Source organism: Mchenga conophoros, linkage group LG20 (assembly GCF_057382185.1).
Source record: "Mchenga conophoros isolate Kocher_MC1m ecotype Shallow Benthic linkage group LG20, M_conophoros_male_GT1.1, whole genome shotgun sequence".
In the NCBI taxonomy this organism is placed as follows: domain Eukaryota; kingdom Metazoa; phylum Chordata; class Actinopteri; order Cichliformes; family Cichlidae; genus Mchenga; species Mchenga conophoros.
Genome location: NC_140545.1, coordinates 7878180 through 7901220, shown reverse-complemented (window position 1 = coordinate 7901220; position 23041 = coordinate 7878180). Strand labels below are relative to the sequence as shown.

The window sequence follows — 23041 nt, the reverse complement described above, 5'->3', positions numbered from 1 at the left end:
TCATACAAGACAGATACAAACTTTATAAGATTTATATTTATCTTTTCCATATGGGAAATGGCTATTTTAACCACCAAATGACTTGGCCTGTGCACTTATGGATGCACTTTATCTGCATAATGTTGTATATTCTGCTGTTGCTTATGTTTTTGGATGGAGGGCCAGTAGATAGACCACTGCCTAGTAAAGTACATATCTCCCACTAATGTACATATGGAGAACTGCATATCACATGGCTAGAATTTGTAGAGAGACAAAAACACACATCTGCAAACAATTTTCAGGATACCATCTATGCAATGTGCTCATAACAAAAAAAAAACCTTGTTTGACAGGGTTGAGTTTGAGCCCAGAATCCTTTTAACCGGAAGACAACAGTCCACAGCCACTCATCTGCTTTCAATTTTTATTTGAATAAAACACACTAGATTAAGGAAACATACAGCTTATCTAGCGAGCTCCAGCCTCCATGCGACCATGGATGAATGGGCAGCTTATCCAGGAGCATGCATAATGGTCCATACTAGTGCTTCTCTTTAATTGAGATACATATAAATATATACATTCCTGGACATCCAGGTTAGGATATTCTTAGGAGCTTGAAAAAAGAAGGCAAGTTGACTTCTTTGAGTTTGTGAAGACGTTTAACTTCTCATCCAAGAGGCTTAGTTAGTTCTAAAAACAAAACGTGGAGAGTCCCAGGTTTGGGTCGCCATCACTGGGGATTTAAAGGTGAAACCACTATGAGACCTTGGCCCACCCTATCATGTGACCTACTGAGGTCACCTGAGGCGAGACCAGAGTGGGGACTAAATGTGCCTGGATCTCAGGACTGCACTGTAGAAAGCCAGTGGTGCAGTGGACACAGATGGCCTACTTTACTCTTTGATAGAGAATTATCTGTTTTCTCTTTCTTTCTTTGTGCGTATTAAACATTTAGGTGCAGTTCCAAATATATGCTTTCATCATATTTACACAAACAAACACATGAAGACATTCTGCAAACAGTATCATTAGTAAAATCATCAGCACCTGTTCAGACCCATCTTGATCAAGCAGTCAAAACATTATCATGACTAATATTCAAATTGTGGTGATCACAGAATTTAATGGTGACTTCTTTGGAAATGTTAACCTGATGCCCCCTTAGTGTTTCTACACTTTCCCTCAATGTCAATGTGCTGTTCTCACTGTAGGAAACACCCCGTTTACAAATCAGACTTATTATCTTCTTGTCAATCTGCTCGCAAGTGTGAAGACCCTTGTAAAGTTTTTTCAAATCCTTCATCAGACAAAAAGTTTTGCAGACCCTCAGTTCCAGGGGCAACATACAAGAACTCTTGTCCTTCTGCTCACCCAGCTGCACCACCCAGAACTTGGACAGCTCACTGGGGTTCTTTGCGTTGCTTGCCACCATGTTAAGAATCAGAGGGTAAAGGTCATGAGCTGCAGCTGGGATGGAGGATTCTGACATGCTGGGGTCAGGAGGACAGTGGCTGGGCTTTGAAGAGAGCGAGAAATGATTTTAATACAACACAGTAGTATATTTAGACATTTAGACATACTGCACCTATAAGTTCTATCACATCCTTATTTTGTTTCTTGACTTAAAGATGCAAGAGTCCAGGTAATCGTGTGATATTGAACACATATCAATAAATATGACAATGACTAAGAATGATGATTTCATATAGACTGTACCTGTGGACTGACAATAAGGACTTGGTTTGCAGACTTAGCTTCCTCAGCCAGCCAGCGCATCGGCCCCTTCTGTGCAATCTTTTCTTGCTGCCAAATGTCAATTGCAACCTTGCAGCCGCCATGCAACTGCAGGAACTCTGCAAGTGCAACAACAGCACGCTGGAATGCTGAATTTACAGCAGGGTACACCAAAAGCACATGAGGAGGCACCACAGGAATGTTCTGGTAGTCCAGTAATTGGCCAGCTTTAACAGTCCTATTTTTATCTGGGTAATAAGAAAACAATGGAAAGGAGAGTTAGTCAGCTTCAGCACCAGCCAGCAGTGTTGAACTTTATACTGTGTCTAGAAGGGGAATCCCCAGCTTTGACTACTTCTTGAATACAACTTTTAAATCTAGGATGGTGAAGCAGAGTTTCTGTGCTTTGGAAAGCATTTTAAGGTAAGATGTTTAAAGCATTTATTTCCAAGTGACTCCAAACATAGCTCAAAAGGCTTGCAGGTAAGGTCATCCTGTAGCAGGGAGCCTTTTTGCTAAATACAATTCAGCATTCAAGTAAATCACGTTGTGCACACACAAAGTAAACGTGCGTTTTGTTGAGCATATATTTTTCCTATTCATCATTAATAATTCAGGTGCATATTCCAAAAAAAACCCCAAAAATGTTTATATTTACACATTATGCAGAATAAACTCAGGATAATGAGGATGACCACTCCTCCGGTAAAGATGATGGCAAATCTGACGATTACTCTCGGAGCTGCAAAAGCGGGCATATACAGAGGAAACACATTTATTCAGATTTTATTGATTCAGTACAGGTGCTTTAGGAAATTGTGACTCGTACCTGGAGTAGTTAGCCCAGTAGTGACCTTAACTGGAGTAAATAATTAGAAAAGATAGATTAGTCATCACATGCATTGTAAATTGGTGTAGTAAGTATTTAAAAATCATACAGTGCACTTCATGCATGTGGTTTGATATATTCCCTTGCAGTACTGGGAGACTGGGATTTTCTATATGTACTTATCTTTGCAGACTCACTGAAATTATTAGCTGAACTATACTGAACAGTATTGCTCACCTGTAGTTACATAAGGAGAAGTTGGTGTAACCGTTGCTATAAAACAGAGAAAATGTTAATAGTTTTACCATTTATATCTCCTAAGTATATTGTGCCCGTCAAAAGTTTTGGCTGTAATAGGTTTTACAAAAATTTATTTTGAAAAAAAGAAAAAAGAAAAAAAAAAAACACTTACTTTTTGGTGTTTTAGGAATATAAATACATTTCGTCACATAAACTAAATTGCCATCCACCAGTGGAGGGAAAGGGAGATTTGCAACTTGTATTTCATTGTAGCCATAGGTGGGATTTACAGCATAATGAAACCATATCTAGGTTTCAGAACAAAAAGAAAAAAGGGGAAAAAACAATTAACAGCATCACAGACCTTTTTCCCTATGTAGGAAATAGGACCAAAAGATATGATCAGTACTACTAAGGTTAAGACTGATACCTTTTCTAATTGATCCAAGCTTGCACTGGCCAAAGATGGGTTGTAATTACAATGGTAGTCTTGTCTTTCAGTTCTGATGCGAGTGGCTGTCAAATATTTAGTACTAGCTGCAGAGAGAAAATAACAGACTGAAATAAATTAGTCTGCCTTTAGATATTAACCAGTGAGTGTCCATGCCAAGGATCCTGACACACTAAATACACACTGTATAAAATGCATGAAAGAAAAGGAAAAATCTTCAACATCTTTTGCTGGATATCATCTCAATGTCCTTAATGTTTCACCACCATCAGCAAATAAAACATGTGCAACAAAGACCTACTGTCTACTCTGCAGATGTATGATTGTTTAGTAAATCTGTCATAACATCAGCAGTCCCAAGTGCTATATAAAAAACACACAAAATGTGGTCTCCAACCATCAATGCTGATCGCCCAGCTTATGTTGAGCATGACTCTTTCGCCTACTGGCACCATCTTCAATTCCAAGCCTGCCACTAGAGATGGAACCAAGGTCTCGTGTCCTGGGGGAAAACCTGAAATGAGAAACAACAGCGGTGCTCACTGTCCCCGCAGACGGATTGTGTTTTCGGATATTTAAAGAGATGGTCAGTGTTGATTTGGCAGCTGAAATATATTTTGCAGCTTCTGTAACAGTTTTTGTTGCAAAAAAGATAAAAACAAACAGAGTATAATGAAATCTGAAGATCTCAAATAAGCATGGCTATTCCCATATTTGATAACTCACAAAATATGTAATGCATTTTTTTTTATCTTAAATTCTTACTTCATATGCATTTGTTATTGTGATTTTCCTTTCATGTGTCTGTCAGTGATGAATTTTTTTTTTTTAAAGTGTAGAAAAGTAGTAAAAATATGACCACTAGTAGCTTTAGAGTCAATTGGAAAAAAGAAAGTTCACCCTCTTTAAATTATAACGTATTAACATATCAGCAAATATTAAAAATAATCTGCTGGCTGTTAATAGATCTTAAAATAATACAACCTCACATGAACAACACATGACATACTTATTTAACAAAAACATATCAAAAAGCAAAAGCAGTGTGTGAAAAACACCCTTACTGCTTCCAAAGGGATTAAAAGTGAAAAGCAGCAGCCAGTTTCTGCTAATCAAATCCACCCGATTTGCTAATGATCACAAAGTTTTGTGAGTTTGCTGGTCTGGGAAGTTCAGATGTGTGTTAATAAAAAAGTTGTAATCTGCAATGTTCACAGAAACCGCAAACAGCCCTGGAGCTACATTTCAGATTCTACATGCCCCAACTTGCAGTTAATAAATACCCCAGCAGATTCATCAAACAAACCATGCAATACTCAGAGAAATTTGTTACAAATCTGAAGGCTAATACACCTCCAAGGAGACAAAGGACATTCTGATGACCATCAGTCTGGGATGAGATATAAGGCTGTTAACATATAATCAATCTAGAGTGAGGAATATTATTCACACGTGGAAAGACAGTTAACATCTTTTAGGAGTGGAAGTTTCATCAAGCCCCACAAACCTCAATGAAATGAAGCAATGCCTTCACAAAGAGCATAACAAAATTTCTCAACAATGATCCTCCACAGCGTGAGAGATTGATGAAGTCATAGTCTGCAGTCTACGAGTGCCAAAGTAATTAAGTCTTGAGGTGTGCTTTCACACACTCCATCTGCATCTTACCGTAGTTTTTGTTAACTAAATAATGACACTGTGTAATATCTCAAGCTACTGAACTTCTACAAGAGTACACATCCAGAATATTCTGGGTTTGCACAGCTGCCATCTGTCAAACGGTTCAGAAGAATAAAAACAAGAAGTAACAGACTCGGGAAGAGTTTATGTCCTGGAGCAGTGGCTTCCACCTCTCTACACACTTGACTGTAAACATGGCACAGAAATACTCAGATACAAACACAGTCTGGGCTGAGGGCATTTTAATTGTAAAATGATGTACAGTGCTGTTGTTTTTCGCCTCTGCTGGTGCAGCCAGGCTATTTTGTATCTTTACTTACTTATTTTTTATTAATTCTATTTATGTATTGTTTTTAATCTTAAGAGACAGCCAAACCGAATTTCACTGTACTCTATATCTTGACAAAGATCTTTATATTCTACGCGTTGCTGTTCATCTGAGGGAGTATTTAACACATTTTAGAACCTGGCAAGAACCAGATTACTTTGGAACACAAAGGTGCTCATAGTCGACCTGAAATAGTTTAAACATAACATATTGGCAGATTATAGTTTCCATCTAGCGCTAATAAACATGAAATAGGCTTACCATGATATTCTTCACATTTCACCTCCTGAAAAGCAACAGCACAAATAAATGTAAGATCCCTTTGAAGTTTGAATTAAAATAAATAAATACTAAATAATAAAGGATTACTTAAAAAAATGTAGGTCACTTACAATGTTATGTGATGTCACCTGGGCGGCGACACAAAACAGAAAAAACAGCGTGACTCCCCACATAATAAAACACCAGTAAAAGTTACAGAAATAAACGATCATAAAGCCGAGTAACTGTTTAACTACCTACAGGAGCACTGTAGTGCTGACGCTCTGAATTCCGTTATTTCAATACGATAAGCCCCGCCCACCGCGCTGACCGTTTTACTTGTTGCCTGTTGAGAGGTAGGTCTGCTGCTTCACGTCCTCTTTTCTCATTAAACTATTCCAGCACCGGATCAGGTCCAATTAAGTGTCGCATGTGTGAAGTTATACTGAGTATTTTCCGTGTCCTTGTGTGCTGTTTAAGGTCCAGACGACGACTGTGAGCTCTGACCACTCGTTAGCGGTAGACCTAAACAACCATAGAGATTATAAGCAGCCCCGCTACGACCATCGCCAGGTCTCTAAATCATTTAAATGTAACATTTCGACGCTATTTTTTTTTTTAAAAAATGAATTATATTAAAGCAGAAATGTATCAACTAATGTAACTAGATGTATGGACTTAGATGCTGGTAAGTTAGCGGTTGCGAAACTGAGTTTTCATCTCAAAGTTTCAATCAGAATGACTTAAAAGTAGAGTTTGGACATTAGCAAAGGCGTAGAGACTGCTAGACAGCGGTTACTTTGTTAGTCAATACTTGCTGACATTTGTGACTCTTGGTTTACTGATATGACTGCCGTGACCTAGATATCACTCTCTGCCTCGGTCCGATTGGGAAAACTGCACATTGTTTTCTCGAGAAACAACACGGAACAGTCCTCAGACCACACATTCACCAGAAACACACGGTGCAATTCCAGGTCTGTTGAACTAAATTCATGTGCGCTCAGCCACAAACAACAGTTGTGCTTTTCCTGTGAACAAAATTCGTTTTTTTATGACTTTTATCAGACTGAATAACAAAGTCAGGCAGCAGAAGGCCTTACTGCTGTAGAAACACAGGACTTCTGATGTGACAGAGAATTAAAGTTTAACTTTTAACATGCTGCACTTGATGCAAGTCAAGTTAACCTATGTACTGAGTGTCTAGTTGTCCCTAGTTATTAATTTAACTGCTGTCAGTTTCACAACTATCAGTTGGGCATTTCAAAGAAAAGGAGTGGCATAAGTCATATTAGATGAATAAGTATTTAGTCTTTTCAAGGCCAATAGAGAGAGACAGATATTTTATCCTTCGGCCTTTAGTTAACTTGTGCTGTGGATGAAAGAAACATGTTACCTGCTGAATAACAGAATAGTTATTTATTTATTTTTATCTTCAGTCCCTTGTAGTGGACATCGAGTCTTCCTTGCTGACAGACTGAAGTGATGTGATGTGGACATCATGCTCAATTGCTATATCACCTTACAGCCTCTCTCTTATATAGAATCACAATATTTAAGAGAGTTGTGCAGAAATGCAGACACATACTACAAATTTCATTCTTTTCATCAGAGTTTCAGTTTTAGACATTTCCAAGCTCACCCCCTTCTGATTTGTTTTCAAATATGTGTTTGAATAAGGAAAACAGGATGTTGTGTTTGACCACACGGAGCCTAACTGGAGCCCAAAGGGCTGTGACTTGGAGACAGGGAAGATTTATAAGGGACTGCAGGTGCTTCTTTACCAGTGTGCCCGAATGCCGCTTTGTCCCCAAGACCAGAAAGATGGGTCCCCCCTCTTCCCCCAGCTCATCCTTCTCCAGCCATTACAGATGCTTCACTGTCTCATCTTCTCAGTGGAGCTCTGCATCGTCACCTACAGCCGATCAGAAAACACCATCTTACAGTTATGTCATTATTGGAGCGGGGTCCGCTGGTTGCGTCCTCGCTAACCGCCTCACAGAAGACGCCCAGGAGTCTGCGCTGCTGCTCGAGGCTGGCCCTAAGGACAGGTGGTTAGGCAGCTTGCGACTCTCATGGAAAATCCACATGCCAGCTGCCCTGATCTACAACCTCTGCGATGACAAGTACTTTGATTGATCTGTTTTGTTATTCGAGTCATTAAATGTTTTTGTTCAGATTTATAAAAACAGACATTTGCCTTACTGTATGACATTTAATATTACACGCTAAAGGGTTTCTAAATTAGCTCAGTGTGTAGCAAGCAGACCTTTGACCTTTAACCTACATCTCAGTTGTTTAAATGTGAACAATGAAATGGCATTACAATATTACATCGCTTTTACACGTGCAAAAACAGTACAGTATTGGCCTAACATTAATAGCCCAGCATTCTGATACCAGTAATAATAACATTGTATAAACTGTTATTAACTTATAATAGTCTGACTTGTTGCTATCTCATTTCATTTTTGCTCAGGTATAACTGGTTCTACCACACTTTACCTCAAGCCAACATGGACAATCGGGTAATGTACTGGCCGAGGGGCCGCGTCTGGGGAGGGTCCTCTTCACTCAATGCAATGGTGTACATCCGCGGGCACGCTGAAGATTATAACCGCTGGCAAAGAGAGGGCGCAGATGGCTGGGATTATGAGCATTGTCTGCCTTATTTTAGGAAAGCTCAGTGTCATGAGCTGGGAGAAAACAGGTAACTAATACAAATATATACTGGGCATTTTTACCACTGCTTTTCCAGTATCTTTTTATGTATGATCACAGCATTTTTCACTTGCGTGGCAGTGCTGTTTTCTCTGTCCCGCTCGCCTAGGCTTTAAAATCTCAAATATGTAACAAGACAGTTTTTTCCTTGTGCATAAATGCACAGCACTGCATTGAATTCTTTTGCAGAACGCACCTACACCGAGCATCACGCATATCTAGACTGGCTGTCTCTAATTTCTAAGAATGTGAGAAACCAGGAAATACATCAGTCAAAAAAGGTCACAGCTCAAAAGCACTTTACAGTTTAAAACTATTATGTGCAAACAGAAATTTGAGGCACTGTGGGATATATTTGATACAATATAACGTGTCATTTCATAAATAGCAAACAATGAAATAAATGTCAGCGAACTCTGAATGAGATTGATGAGACTGCTTATGAGAAGAAATTCGTTGGAAACTGTTCAGTACAACCACAGTGACAAGGTGAAAACCACAGGAAATGTACCAAAAACAAACACCGGGAGACTACAAAGACTTTACCCAAGTATTTACAGGATGACTTTGTGGAGGAAGGACTTTGGCATGCTTAACTGAGAACCTTTGTTGTCTAGATCTGAATGATGACGATGGCTGTTAGAGTAAAACTGAAATGTTGAAATGACCTGTAAAGGAAGTAGTATAATCACTGTGTTTGATAATATGGTACAGAAACATAGAAGAACACTTAAATTTAAGTGTAGCAATTATGGAAAACCTTCTCAGTTATTGGATTGCATATCCAACAGTAAAGAAAAGAGAATTATTAATATTGTTTGCATGCCTACACTACATTACTTCCTATGAAAACAATTGAAACAGCTCTCTCTGTCTTTTTTTTTTTAATGTTATCTTTATGTTTTTGCTCTATATTGTAGATACCGAGGCGGCAGCGGACCTCTTCAGGTGTCCAGAGGGAAAACCAACCATCCCCTTCATAAGGCTTTTATTGAGGCGGGGCGACAGGCAGGATATCCATTCACTGATGACATGAATGGATACCAACAGGAAGGCGTGGGCTGGATGGACATGACCATTTATAAAGGTTCTAAATGCTAAATGCTACAGAATTGATAGATAATTAATAGGGTTAGTTACAGGTAAAGTGCCACAAACCTTTTCTGGTGAAATGTTTTCAAGTGGCAGAATTAGACGTCTGATCTCAGTCTGATTTAGCTCCAAAGGTAAAAATATCAATACTACAGTCTAAATGTCAGGAGAGCAAATCAATATGCTTTCAGATGTGTGGCCTTTAAAAAAGGAAGGGCTTAATTTCTTGGATGAAAAATGTGTGTTTGTCGTTGACCACAATGTGTTTTTCAACCTCTGAGCACATGTCACTGTGTGTTCATAGAACTACTTAACCAACTCTAAAAAAATCTGAAACTTAGGCCCATTAAGAAAGTATTTACTGTCGTACGTCATATGGAATAATTCCTGAGGCCGCAGAAGAGAAACCATGTTACTGGTCAAATACGTTTCAGTACTGTTTAATTCTTGATCTAATCTTTACATACTTTCACTGTCTAAATCTATCAAGGGAAGAGGTGGAGCACTGCCAGTGCTTACCTGAGACCAGCCCTGGGTCGACCCAATCTGAAGGCGGAGGTGCGATGTCTGACCACTAAAATCCTGTTTGATGGCAACCGTGCTGTGGGGGTGGAATACATTCAAAATGGACAAAAGAAAAAGGCAAGGAGGATAGATGTTAGAAGATTAACTAATGGATCATAAAATGAAATTAATTGAAACACTGAATTATGTTTTATATCCTGAATTTGGCCCTTTACAGCGATTTTTCTATTGTCTGTTCAGGTGTTTGCAGAAAAAGAAGTGATAGTCAGCGGAGGAGCCATCAATTCCCCTCAGCTTCTCATGCTATCTGGGATTGGAAATGCAGATGACTTGAAACAGCTCGGCATCCCTGTGATTCAACACTTACCAGGTGTGTTGCGTATGTGAAGAACGTCCTTGTAGCCTACTTCTAACTTAAAGAACTACAAAAATTAGAAAGTTTTCCAACTGATGCTTGTGTGACTTCAGACGATCATCTCTTCGGTGCTTACTGTCAGACCACTTTGCCTTCCTCCTCTCTCAGGTGTCGGTAATAACCTGCAGGATCACTTGGAGCTGTATGTCCAGCAGCAGTGTACTCAGCCCATCACCCTGTACAAAGCCCAGAAACCTTTCCACATGGTCAAGATAGGCCTCGAGTGGCTCACCATGTTTACTGGTAACCAAGTCACCTGCACATTTATAACGGGACAATTTCCCAAATGTTTTATAGAATTAGCGAGAGTTTCTGTCCTTGCATCACTTTTAGATGAAGATGTCTCCAAACTGCCATTTCACTCATCTAAAATGCTTGTTCATCAGAAAATATAATTGAAAAGAAACCAGAGAGTTAATATAAACCCTTTAACTTTCATTCAGGTTTCAGCTATATTAATGATTATACACAATTATTGTGCAGATGTTAAATATTAAACTATTTTCACTGGGTACACAGCGTGTAAGGAATGTATCAGCCTGCAGCACTGCCTCTTTCTAAACTACAGCTGGCATTGACACAGTATATAGAAGAATCTCTCACAGTTTTAACAATGGTGACTCATAGGAAATGTGACATGAGGTGTTTTATTGGTGATCCTGGTAAATTACATTTACAGTCTGGTTCCTGGTTGTTGGAGAAAGTCAGCTAAGATAGTCGAAAGAACTTTCACTACCAGAAAAAAAGCTCATCAATCACATCACCCCAGGGGCATTTCTTGTAAATAGACATGCCTGTCTAATAAAGAGTACAATCATTTCACTAACCACATCAATCTCCCACAAGGTTATGGAGCAACAGCCCACATGGAAAGCGGGGGATTTATTCGTAGTCGTCCCAAAGTAGCACACCCCGACATCCAATTTCACTTTCTGCCCTCACAAGTCATTGACCACGGACGAGTCACCCCCAAAATAGAGGCTTACCAGGTGAGTAAAGCTTGTTTTTGCAAAACCGTGACTTCTTAATGCTGGTGCAGTGGGCATGCTTATGTTTTTTGAAGCCTTCTATAAACATGTGTAGAAACAAGAAGTCAAGTAAACAGCCCAAAGCATGAATTGCAGCACATAGAATATGCCCAGTCTTGCAGAGGAGTATTTACAGGCGTGCATATGTTCCATGGAAAAAAAAAAAACAGCCCCATGAGTTTTCCAGGAAATTCTATGCGGGGAACCTTTCACCCTTATTTATAGCCTCTTTTCCAGAGAAGTGCACCTGAAACGAAATCACTCGCTCTTTTTCTTTGTCTTCTACTTAAACGGTGCAAAAGGCGCAGCCGTTTATTTCTTTTTACTTTAATTAATAGTGTCATACATCTGTAAATTAGAATTGGAATTTCAGCTCATCTCAGGGTTTATGAACTCAGATGTGTTAGCTAAACCTGCTCCCTAGAAAAGGCCCACATCTCAAGTTGCATCAGTTTTTTTCCTCATTTGAAAGATGACAGTGGCCTCAGTTTTTCCACATCAAAAATGAGCACTTATGATGGTGTTTTTACTAGGGATGTGCACAGCTACAAGTCTACTACTACTAGTACTAGTTACTAGTCGGTACCAGACTTAAGTTGTTCACTCTGTTCAAATTTTAATTCATGCCCAATGCCGGTAAATTATTGTGTACTAAATGTTATGTAGCCATCTGGCACGAGATGGCGCTTCGTCATTGAGAAATGCCATAAATCTGTTAATCTACGCTTCATATTTTTGTTAACACTGATGAGCTTTCTCTGAAAGATGAGTTCTGCCTTAGTGACAGGGTGAGCAGTTCAGTCAATTGAGAGTGGTTCAGAGTAGAGCCACGACTCCTCCATATCGAAAATAGATGGCCAAGGCCGTCACCTCCTGGGTAAGGTGTTCCAACCATGCATGTCCTTCCGGGAGAAGGCCCTGGTGCACTCCAGGGCATCCTGGAGATATTACGCTTATAGGCTGGCCTGGGAAAGACTTTATGTTTCCCCCGGAGGAGGAGGTGGCGAGAGGGAGGTTTGGGCTTCCCTGCTGCTGTCCCGCTCACCCGACTTCAGATAAGCAGAAGAAAATGGGCGGATGATTTATTGTTTTTATTATTTTAAATTTTTAGAACTTTTACTTTAGTAGGTGTCATGAATTTTCAAAGAGCAACGTGCCAAACTTTACAGTCACAATTTATTCATTTTCCAGATGTTAACTTGTCGTATTTTAGTTATACATAAACATCTGTTATAGTTACATGTTTTCATATCATATATAACATCGGTTTAGTTTAGGTGTTTTTCTCCTTCACTGTCTGGAGTGTAACGTGTAGTGTTGATAATGCACAATGCGAGGTGCCACACAGCTTGATTCGCTATTTAAGAATGTCATAAATGATTTAGACGCCTCTCTTATTTGTTTTTGACATTTTCCACCAAACGTTTGTCAATTTAAACTTAATATTTGAGTGTTCCTTAGTTTTAGACTAGTTGGTTAGTCTACGTTTTTTCCACAGTTATTCGAGTAAGAAATAAGGAACATCCCTAGAATTTAGTGTTTTGAGGTTTTCTCTTGGACAAAATAACTTAAAAAGCTAAAAAGCCTTTATCATGTAAAAAGCTTGGGTTTACAAACTAGGATTAATGAAATTCAGCTGTGCTGTTTTAGTTAGCTCGGTTAGCAGTGACAGTTTTACTCATGCTGTTGTTGTAGGTTCATGTTGGACCAATGAGGAGCACCAGTACAGGCTGGCTGAAGCTGAAGAGCACCAACCCCCTGGACCACCCAATCATTCAGCCAAACTATCTCACCACAGGTCTGGATGTATTTGATATTTCCTTTAAATTTCCCCCTTAAAAAAAATCTATAAAATCTATTTTTGAACAATGACAGTATTTTGACATGTTTGTAGTTATTGTTGCAGTATTGAAGTCCCTCTGCATCAACTTTTACCTCAGCAGCTTGCAGACTTTTGAGTTACAACAAAGTTGCTCTGGCACGTTCTTATATAAGCTTTTCCTGGTTTTGATTCCCTCTCCTCCTCTCAGATATTGACGTGTGGGAGTTCAGGCAGTGTGTCAAACTCTCCAGAGAGATTTTCGCCCAGAAGGCCTTTGACCCCTTTCGTGGTCCTGAAGCCCTGCCTGGTCCTCAGGTCCAATCCGACGCAGACATTGATGCTTTTGTCCGCCAAAAGGCAGACACTGCCTACCATCCATCCTGCACATGCAAGATGGGCTCGCCCTCTGACCCGATGGCGGTGGTTGACTCAAACGCACGCGTTCTGGGCCTGGAGAAGCTTCGTGTGATCGACGCCTCGATCATGCCCAGCATTGTCAGTGGAAACCTGAATGCTCCAACCATCATGATGGCAGAGAAGACTGCTGATATTATCAGAGGTCGCCCTGCACTCGTTGACTCGGGGGTTCCTGTGTACCAGCCTCCAACACTTGACACACAGAGATAAAGAGAGAGGTGTACAGCTTATCTGTGAGTTAGAAAAATCCCTCAATAGAGTCAGTTATTAGGCAAAAATAGCAGTAAATCACAAGCTGTATGTTCGATTAGGAGCTTATCAATTTAACTCTGAGCTGATATTGTGAATTATTACCATGGGAACATTCCTGGCCTAACACACATATTTAGGACCATAAACACTTCACATCTGTCTCACGCTGCCATTGGGGTGGAACAGTACAGCAAAATCACTGTGGTTATGACAGGAAATGTGTCTAATATGTGGCTTCTCGCTTAGCAAATAATTTACCAGCCTGCCTCATCATGAATTTCAGTAAAAATGCTGTGAAATGTATGTCTTAAACATGAAGTAATTACCCAAGATTACAAACTAGTGTCCAGCATCACATTAAAAAATTGCAAAACAGCTTTAAAAAACTAAAGAAACTTGAATATTTCAAGGATATGAGCTTCTGATGAAAATCCGTTTCCACGGCACTGCTTTTCAGAAAACAATTGTCTTATCAGCCGTCATCTAATGTGGTTGAGAGCTGCAGTCAGCAGCTGGAGCAAACTGTAGACTGTAGAATAACTGGCCTCAGCAGCTCGCTCCTGTCTGCTCAGACCAGAAAAAAAGGTTGGCAGCCTTTCGCTGTGACAATCCTCTTCCTTCCTGAAAACTTGCAGGTTCAACAGATAAAATCTTTGTTTTGTTTTTTTAGTCCCCCCGCACTCATTTCACATTAACATGAAGGCAATAAAGTGATTCGCTTTCACTTTAGGTTTCCCACAATTTAGCCAGTTTTTATAGCAGTTTCTATAGCTACAGCTTTACCATCAACATCTGCAGAAAACATTTGGTTTTGTTACTCTGTTTGCGTGACAACAGAGCATTGAATAGGCAGGATGGAAGAAACAAACTTTTTTTTTTTTTTGTACATCTAAACAGACTTGTCACTAAACAGACTTGTTTAGTGACAACTGTGGGGAAGGATCATACATTGTTTACCAAAAAGACTTAAGTGAAGTGGTAATATAAACTGGACCAAACCCTGATTCAAGCTTGGAAAAGAAATTATTATAATCAGACTTGTAGCGATTACACTACCAATGCACGCGTCTCTAGATTTAACAGACAGTTAAAGGAACAGACCTCCTAAATGCTGTCAATGCATCTGTAAAACTCACCTCAGTTGATTTGTTTGATTTATGCTATGTGCCAAATGTGCGTCCTTGGGCTACATAACTCACAGCTTTTGCACCGCTGTCAGCCTGAAAGCTGTTTAGTATAAACAGTAATTAATGCAAAATGTTTTAACACTATGTTTACGCGCACTAAGAACTTTGAAACTAAAAATCTTCAGTGTCACTTTTTATAAGCAGCTTTTTTCTGATTGTGTTGTGAATTTTTTAAAACTATGTTTTTAATGTAACTGTAATATCATTGTTGCCTATGAGATCACGATTACATTTGATTTGTATTAATTCATGTATATGTTGCACATGGCTACAGTGTGTTTGAGTTTGGTCCAGTTTGAACTGACACACACCGGTGCTGAGATTTTAGACTTTGAGCGAATAATCAGTGTGTATTAGCAGCTATAATGAAAGCACTAACATAAATTATAAGTATGTCTTATTAAGCTTTGCACTATATCATAAAGAATTTATGGTTTACATTATAATGCAGTATTGTCTAACATGATGTGAATGTTTAAATCATCTGTCATTATGAAGGGAAACTTACTGTGAACACCGTCAAAGGCTTTCTGTTGTTTTTCTGTGCTGACACTAAACAAAGCCTCCTGACCTTGTTCTTGTGCCTTTATTCAGTGTTCGTTACAAAAAAATCAGCAGGTTCATTGTCATTCCAGGCAAAACTTCAAGTATGCAAAAAAGGGCTTCTCTTTTTATTGGTACAAAACTTATAAGGTACTAGTACTCATGCTACAAAGTAGAGATAGAGCTATTCTTGTTTGCTTTTTTTAAATTTTCATACAACTGGATAGAAAGCAGAGATCTTCAAGTTAATCGCGTACTTTTTACAAATGCTGTACAGATTTTATACATCATTGTCACTTTATAGACATCTGTAAAGCAGTGGAACAGTACAAAAAAATAAAGCTGCGTTGCACAACAAAGCTTTGCAGTCCTTGTCATTTTATCTCATATGATAAATCATTTGGGTAGTTGCACTAGTAATAATCTCCACGTGACTGTTGTTGTTTCAAGTTTCTCGCATGTGAGACACAGGGTAAATCTGAACTGTCTGGAGTCGTGCACTTTTGACAGATTATATTCCTAAGCAGGTGGCTTCCGGTCAAGAAGCTGTCGTAAGTGATTCAAAGCATAGCTGAATGCCTTGGGGAGTGGAGTTGGGTGGTTTTCAATAAAAAACAAAAGTCTCACATAGAAGCCAGCATGTTTACCTCAGACTTTTTATGGCTTCTTGGAAATCAGACCAGTGTTGAATCTGGTACTTCTCTTTAATCTTTGTAATGTTGGGTACAAACACTGTTTTTTACTAAAGATTTGGTGGTTCATCATTCATTACTATGGACTTTTGGACAACCAATGACGATCGCTGCCAATAAAGAAAAAAAAATCACACATAAATGTTTCCGATTACTACTTTTGTGCAAATGCAGCGTTACCAGAGTTTCCCTGACATGTTAACCAACAGGCCCGGAGAGTTACAGAGGTAATAAGATTTTTTTCAAAGTCTACATTAAAAACAATTTACTTGCAGTTAAAAAAATGCATATGTCTCATTTATCAGCTGTATTGGCCACTTAAACCTGTATGAGGCTCTTCTAGAGTGAAGAGGAAAGAGTGCATTTGCAGTCCATCTGAACGATAGTCCAGATAGCAGCTTGTATCCTGCTTATACATCTGTACATCTGTATATCTACATCATCAGAATGTCCAATAGCAAACACCGGCACCGGATTTAGACCCTTTAGTCAACTTTTAGTCACAATAGATAAATAAATAAACCTCAGTAATTTTGGTAACAAAAAACATTTGACGCATCTGAGTATGGACGAGTGTTCTCTATTCTGTCCAGACTCTCTCTCCAACTCATAAATGAAATATGTAGTTGAGTGGAGAGAGAGTCTCTACACTCAGAGAACCAGGGTTACAATGTAACCAAGCATTCCCTTGTTTTGGTTTTATAGGAGCCCTTTGATTGTACAGAACAAATTGCCCTTACAGCAGTATTTAGAGTAAGAAAAAAAGAAAGATTGCCTATCCATCACTTGGTATGTTGTTTTTTGTTTAAATTAATCTGAAGGCTTTATAGTTGGCAGTGGGAGACAAACACCCATTAGTGGTGCAGAAACGCTTTACTACGATTTCCCCCAAGTTGTGCTCTTTGTCTTGACAAAAACAACTCCAACAGATAAAAGGCAACAGCAGTCATTTCATTACAATAGCAAATATACTGACATAGTATATTGTCAGGCAATCCAGTAAATAGTCGCCCATTATGTAGAGACCTGTATGGTCTTATTCATTCCATTGCAAAAACAACAGAGTTTTGCAGCAGTGGAGGAAATAAATGGTTTACTTGATGTGTCATCTGTGGCACAAAGAAACTCTGGTGGTCTTTGCTTTTATTTTTGTTTCACCTTCAAGAACTGCCAAAGATAACTTCATCCTGTCAGTGAGTAATTATTTTTAAAACATGAGTAGTCTGGGTCTCATTCACTATTGAGCCACATCACACAGAAACCTCAGAGATTATCTACTGTTGCTGATCTCAGAGTGATTCAGGGGGAATAGTGATTCATAGTAGTCCATCATTGCATATCTGAGTAAAGGGCTTAACAAAGAAAACTCAGTCTTCAAAGTTAAGGATCATCAAGGGCAGTGAGTGACACACAGCAGCGAGTGACACACAGCATCCTAATATTCCTTTATTTTTAGGGTGTGTAGCTTGATCAAACTCCTTGAATGTAGCACTGCTGTTAGTTTAAAGGGAGGACTTAAGAGAATGTGTCCGCGATTACATGAAGAAGGAGGATATGTTATTTTTCTTACTGATATGTGATTTCCTTTTCAAGTCAAAAACAGAGACATAGCCAAGCTTAGCCCTGAAATCCTGAACTGTGAACCCAGAGAAGTTTAAGTGATCAAGACTACTAAGAAAAAAACTGTTTCTGTCAAGTTTTTTGTTTTAGTTTTTTTTACTCTAAATCGAGTCACGAAGGTAATAATGTAATGCGAACAACCAGTGTTTGCTAACATGACCAATAAAAGGTTTAAAATCACACATTATTTATATACATGGATCTGGCAACGAAATACAGGGAAGCTTGGAATGACTGGACAACCATACGCTGACCTGGCGCTGGTGGGGGGTTTTTTTCAGACATCTAAACTGGAACGTAAGTTAGTTGAATGCTTTGGATATTTTTCTAAAATTGTTTTAACAAAATCAGCTTCTTTGGGAAAAACAAAATCATGCACTGCAATCTAAAAATGATTGAAACGGTGGAACACTTTTTGTTTTTTTGGCTCTTTATATATCGAGTAAACAGTTTAGATTTATTTTAGAACAATGCAGCTGGGCCGACCCATTATCACCTTGAACTGAAGCTGATTCCTAAAATCTGTGTTAGAAAACCTACATTTGAGTTTTTCCTGCTGTAAGAAACCAGTGTAACAATAAAGAAAAACCCAATTTAGAGGTTTGAATTCTCACTAGATGGCAGACTGGTTGGCAGACAGATTTGATTCCCTCTGGTTTGCTAAATTTTCCAGAAACCCAACCATTTCTTCATCATTTCTTAAGAGAAAACAAGGCACTTTGCTCTCTTATCCATCTGTGTTTTACACATTTTCATTATTGCATGATGCACTTGAATAGAGGTGTCCCCTCACCGTAGAGCAGTAGTAAAAATTCAATTGAAAAAATCCTAAATATATCCCAGTGTGAGCTGCTGTTATAGTGAGGTGATGCACATCATCTCATCTGTTAGGTCCTCCTCACATTTCACAGCCACATATGGTTCCTCATCGCTGTAGTCACGGATGCTGTGGTCCCTAATATTTGCACTGGCATGCGAATCCGAGCCAACGCTCTCTTTCCTCCCTGTGTTGCCATTACCCATGGTCCCATTCAGCAGGTTACTGGCGGCACTCTCCATTTCATCAATGGTCATCTCGCAGGCGTCTGCAATCTCATGTTTAGTTGCTGACACAAATTTAGGGTCCCTGGCGTATTTCCCCAAACCTTCAGAAATCAGCACCTGTGGAGAGCAGTCAGGAGATAATTAAAGCTGAAACCATGAAGTGGAAAAAGTGATCTTCAGCAAGATCAAGAACCACACATTCTGGGTCTTACAGATAGTATTCATTTAGCTGCCAATAGATGACCTCTGCAACATCCTGTTGACTTGTAAAATGAATGCTTCACTGACAGAAGCATTGCTCATCACGCTTCCCAACTTGAGTTAGCTGCCTGGACATGCAGCCATACTTGTTTTTAATAAAGGTAATTATGAAAATGTTTTTCATTTTGACATAGTGGAAAAGTTGAGGTGTACATCACAAATGAGTCAGAACAAGAAGTTCAAGAATGAAAACTTCAAGAAAGAAAACTGCTCAAAAACATTTAGGGGACACTTTGAAAACATGTCCAACCCCAATGGGGAAAACACCATGCTGCATATCTATACTGATATAGACTGTGTAATCAGTCTATATCTTGATGCAAGTGAAAATGATGTGTACTGTTTTCCTAGAATATCACTACATTTACATAAGTAGACTGTGATCTGACAGGTCAAATGTAAAATAACATAACATCACTGTAAATGTAATAAAACACAATTTACTTGTTTGTTAAATATATTTTGTTGTACATATGCATATTTAGATCGTAAAAATACATCCAGAAATGTCTCCCATCATTCCTTGGGACATGTGCTGCTGTTTAGATGTTCTTGTTTTATTGTTTATGGTTACGTTACTTTAAACTGTTATCTTGAATGTTGTGTTTACGCCGTGGTGCAGCGTCACTGACAGCTGTTGTTTTGTAGAGAGAGTGCTGTACCATGAGTGACTTCTGTTGTGCTGTTGTTGAACCTTGAGGCATATTGTAGCACCGCAAGTGTTTTAATAAGGAGCTCCCCTTACCAGCTTGGGGTTCAATAACAAGCTCAATCTCTCTCTGTGAGCTTTTTTGTTAAGATTTCTCTGCATGCCACAATGTAAAACACTGCACGGACACGCTGTGCTAATTATATATTTTGAAAAAGAAATGTGGAGGTAGGAATTGCAATTAATATAAATAACATGATGCTAAGCATCGGCCAATGAATGTGAACTAACAACAAGGTCGCGGGTATGGCTGCGACCGTAGGAAAAAACCCTAATATGAAGGTATTTTACTGTGCATTTTACAGTAATGTTCTGTTCTTCTAGAATATCATTAAAGTTACGTAAATAGACTTTGACTTCACATTTTGAATGTAAATTAACGTTAAATCACTGTAATGTAATACAACATAATTGTCATGATTATTAAATGTATCTGTCTGTACATATGCATATTTAGATTGTTAAAATACATTCACAAATGTATCATGATTTCACAAATATCTGTCCGTTATTTGAAAGATTGAACTGTTGAATTCAAATGTAATGCTATGGAAAAGTATATAACATGATCCCTATAAGCTTGTGTTACATCACATAAGTATTATTATCGTTGCTAGTTAGGCCGTTCGTGGCTCAAGAGTTGGCAGTTCGCCTTGTGATCAAAAGATTGCCGGTTCGCGCCCCGGCTCGGACACTCTCTGTCGTTGTGTCCGTGGTTAAGACTCTTCACCTACCGCCTACTAGTGATGGCCAAAGGGGCCGATGGTGCGATATGGCAGCCTCGCCTCTGTCAGTCTGTCCCAGGGCATGCAATCAATTATTACTTAAACCAACTGTTAACTGTATATTTCTGTACATTTACGTATTATGATTCATATTTCCACATTCAGTGACCTTGTTTATAGGTAATTTCATTGTTTGATCGCGTAAAAATGTTCCTAATTTAATGTCTAAAAGCACTTGGAAAAGGCAGAATCCCATGTCAAATTAGCGCAACAAACTCTATTTTCATTACTGAAAATAACCGTATTTTTATGGGACAGTTATTTTCTGTTATTTTACGGTCGTATTTTTGGCGCCCCAGCTGCCAGAATATTACCGTTTTTTTAAGATGTTTTTTTTCCTATTTATAGATGATTTCATTGTTTAATCACATTAACATGTTCCTGATTTAATGTTTAGCGGCACTTGAAAAAGGCGAGATCCCATGTCAAATTAGCGCAACTAATTGTATTTTCATTACTGAAAATAACCGTATTTTTATGGGACAGTTATTTTCTGTTATTTCACGGTCGTATTTTGGCGCCCCAGCTGCCGGAATATTACCGTTGTTTTAGGATGTTTTTTTTAACAGTGTACTACAGAGAACAAAATTCAAAGACACCCTGAAATTCAAAGTGAAAAAATGGTCCAATGGTCCAATTTTATTGTAGTCACTTAAAATGGTACTCAGTAGTTTGTTTGGCCCCCATCTGCTTGTATGCATGCCTGAAAACATCCTATTGAGACGTGAATGGTGTCCTTTGGAATCTCCACCCAGATCTGATCCAGACATCACTGAGCTCCTGGAGAGTCTGAGATTCACGCTACCTGAATCGGACGGACCAAAACATGATGTCCCAAGTGTTATATTTGAATTTACTCAGGCGAGTGTAGAGTGCAGGAGCTGCAAACATACTCTCACCTCATGAAGCCGGATATTGTTTTGCGCCAGGAGAAGCCCAGTACCCACTGCACCAGTGTAGGGTCTGACAGTGGGTCCAAGGATGTTACAGAACGATGTTACAGGCAGCATATTATTCTCCACGGCTTCTCCAGACCCTTTCACATCCATCACATGTGCTCAGAGTTACCTCCTCTCATCCGTGAAAAGCACACGGTGCCACTGGTGGACCTGCCAATTCTGGTATTCTATGGCAAATGCCAAGCAGTGAGCACAGGGCCCACTAGAAGACATTGTGCTTTCAGGCCACCCTCATGAAGTCTATTAATGATTGTTTGGTCAGAGACATTCAAACCAGTGGCCTGCTGAAGGTCATTTTGTAGCTAAGGCAGTACTCATCCTGTACCTCCTTGCACAAAGGAGCAGATACCCGTTCTGATGATGGGTTAAGGACCTTCTACAGCCTTATCTCCTCCACGCTGTCGAGACTGCTCGAACACACAGTAATTCTTATGGCATTGGCACGTTTCAATGTGCCACCCTGGAGGAGCTGGACTACCTTTGCAACCTCTGTAGGGTCCAGGTATCACCTCATAATAACAGTAGTGACACTGAGCCTAGCTAAAGGCAAAAGTAAAAAGATGAGGAGGGGAAAATGTCAGTGGTCTTCACCTATAAAACACCAAAGCAGCTGAAACTGATGAAAAACCCCTTATGCTATTTAACTGACCAGATCAATATCCTGTATGTTGACTTGGCTTGATGCTACACTTTGATTAAAAAGTTTTACTTTCAACTTTTTCGAGCAGTGTATAAATGAAATATCACCAGATCTCTTATCCTACTTTGTGAGGGTCTATGGATTAAAAAAATGCACGGTAACAACAACAGAGCATTTGTTATGTACTCACAGCTTCCACCAGACTGTTGGCACTGCCTCTCTTTTGCAGGCAGTGCGAGCAGCACTCTGCGGGTAAATGCAGACGTGACGGAGAATGGCTTTGGCTGGGAGGGCCATCCTGACTATCTGTGTACCATGAACTCCTCTTCACTGCTCCAGGGATGCTGGCCACACTGCCAGGACTGCGCCAATCCACCTATACACACAAACATATTCATATATATATATATATATATATATATATATATATATATATATATATATATATATACATATATATATAGATATAGATATATAGATAGATATAGATATATAGATAGATATAGATATATAGATAGATAGATATATACAGGGTGGGCCATTTATATGGATACACTGTAATAACATGGGAATGGTTGGCATTTCTCCTGCGGTGTTGCTATCAGTGTGTGAAGAGTGGGAGAAGAGGGTTGCATTGACAATCCAACACAATGGACAGCACATTGAACACATTTTATAAGTGGTCAGAAACGTGTAAATAACTCATGAAAGAATAAAGTTACGCTGAAACCGAGCACAGCATTGTTTTTCTTGTGACATTACCAATAAGTTTGATGTGTCACATGGCCCTCTTCCTATTGAAAAAACAAAAGTTGTATCCA

The 23041-nt window shown here is 39.1% G+C and overlaps 3 protein-coding genes across 16 annotated transcripts in view; 1 reads left to right on the top strand and 2 right to left on the bottom strand.

Moving 5' to 3' along the window:
- Positions 1 to 386: 386 nt before the first annotated feature.
- il17rb (interleukin 17 receptor B) lies at positions 387 to 6702 on the bottom strand. The gene is given in 11 exon segments (XM_085261155.1): positions 387 to 1114; positions 1116 to 1501; positions 1702 to 1967; positions 2378 to 2461; positions 2549 to 2578; positions 2786 to 2821; positions 2961 to 3096; positions 3219 to 3325; positions 3637 to 3753; positions 5509 to 5533; positions 5640 to 6702. Coding segments are annotated over 11 exon segments (1320 nt in total). The 5' UTR covers positions 5742 to 6702; the 3' UTR covers positions 387 to 1083.
- On the top strand, positions 5813 to 16344 carry chdh (choline dehydrogenase). 3 transcript variants are annotated; one of them, XM_085261151.1, is made up of 10 exons: positions 5813 to 5864; positions 7189 to 7634; positions 7988 to 8218; positions 9150 to 9316; positions 9812 to 9963; positions 10087 to 10216; positions 10370 to 10504; positions 11108 to 11250; positions 12985 to 13087; positions 13320 to 16344. In XM_085261151.1, exons 2-10 carry the CDS (start codon positions 7198 to 7200, stop codon positions 13736 to 13738), a joined length of 1917 nt encoding a protein of 638 aa, XP_085117277.1. In that variant the 5' UTR covers positions 5813 to 5864; positions 7189 to 7197; the 3' UTR covers positions 13739 to 16344. The 3 variants fall into 3 exon arrangements, with proteins under 3 accessions (XP_085117277.1, XP_085117275.1, XP_085117278.1); XM_085261149.1 differs by lacking the exon at positions 5813 to 5864 and adding an exon at positions 6097 to 6196; XM_085261152.1 differs by lacking the exon at positions 5813 to 5864 and adding an exon at positions 6227 to 6485.
- Positions 15535 to 23041, bottom strand: part of cacna1db (calcium channel, voltage-dependent, L type, alpha 1D subunit, b) — an 87819-nt gene continuing 80312 nt past the window's right edge. For all 12 annotated transcript variants that reach the window (XM_085261137.1, XM_085261141.1, XM_085261138.1 and 9 more), the window contains 2 exons: positions 22411 to 22596; positions 15535 to 18983 (listed from right to left, as the gene is read on the bottom strand). In XM_085261137.1, the coding sequence (XP_085117263.1) occupies positions 18678 to 18983; positions 22411 to 22596 (492 nt within the window). In that variant the 3' untranslated portion in view covers positions 15535 to 18677. The remainder of the gene's footprint in view (positions 18984 to 22410; positions 22597 to 23041) is intronic.

What these genes read in the sequence shown, in the direction of transcription:
- chdh (XM_085261149.1), top strand. An exon ending in TACAACCTCTGCGATGACAA is followed by an intron (nt 7,635 to 7,987) that starts GTACTTTGATTG and finishes ATTTTTGCTCAG; the next exon opens with GTATAACTGGTTCTACCACA. An exon ending in GTGGCTCACCATGTTTACTG is followed by an intron (nt 10,505 to 11,107) that starts GTAACCAAGTCA and finishes ATCTCCCACAAG; the next exon opens with GTTATGGAGCAACAGCCCAC.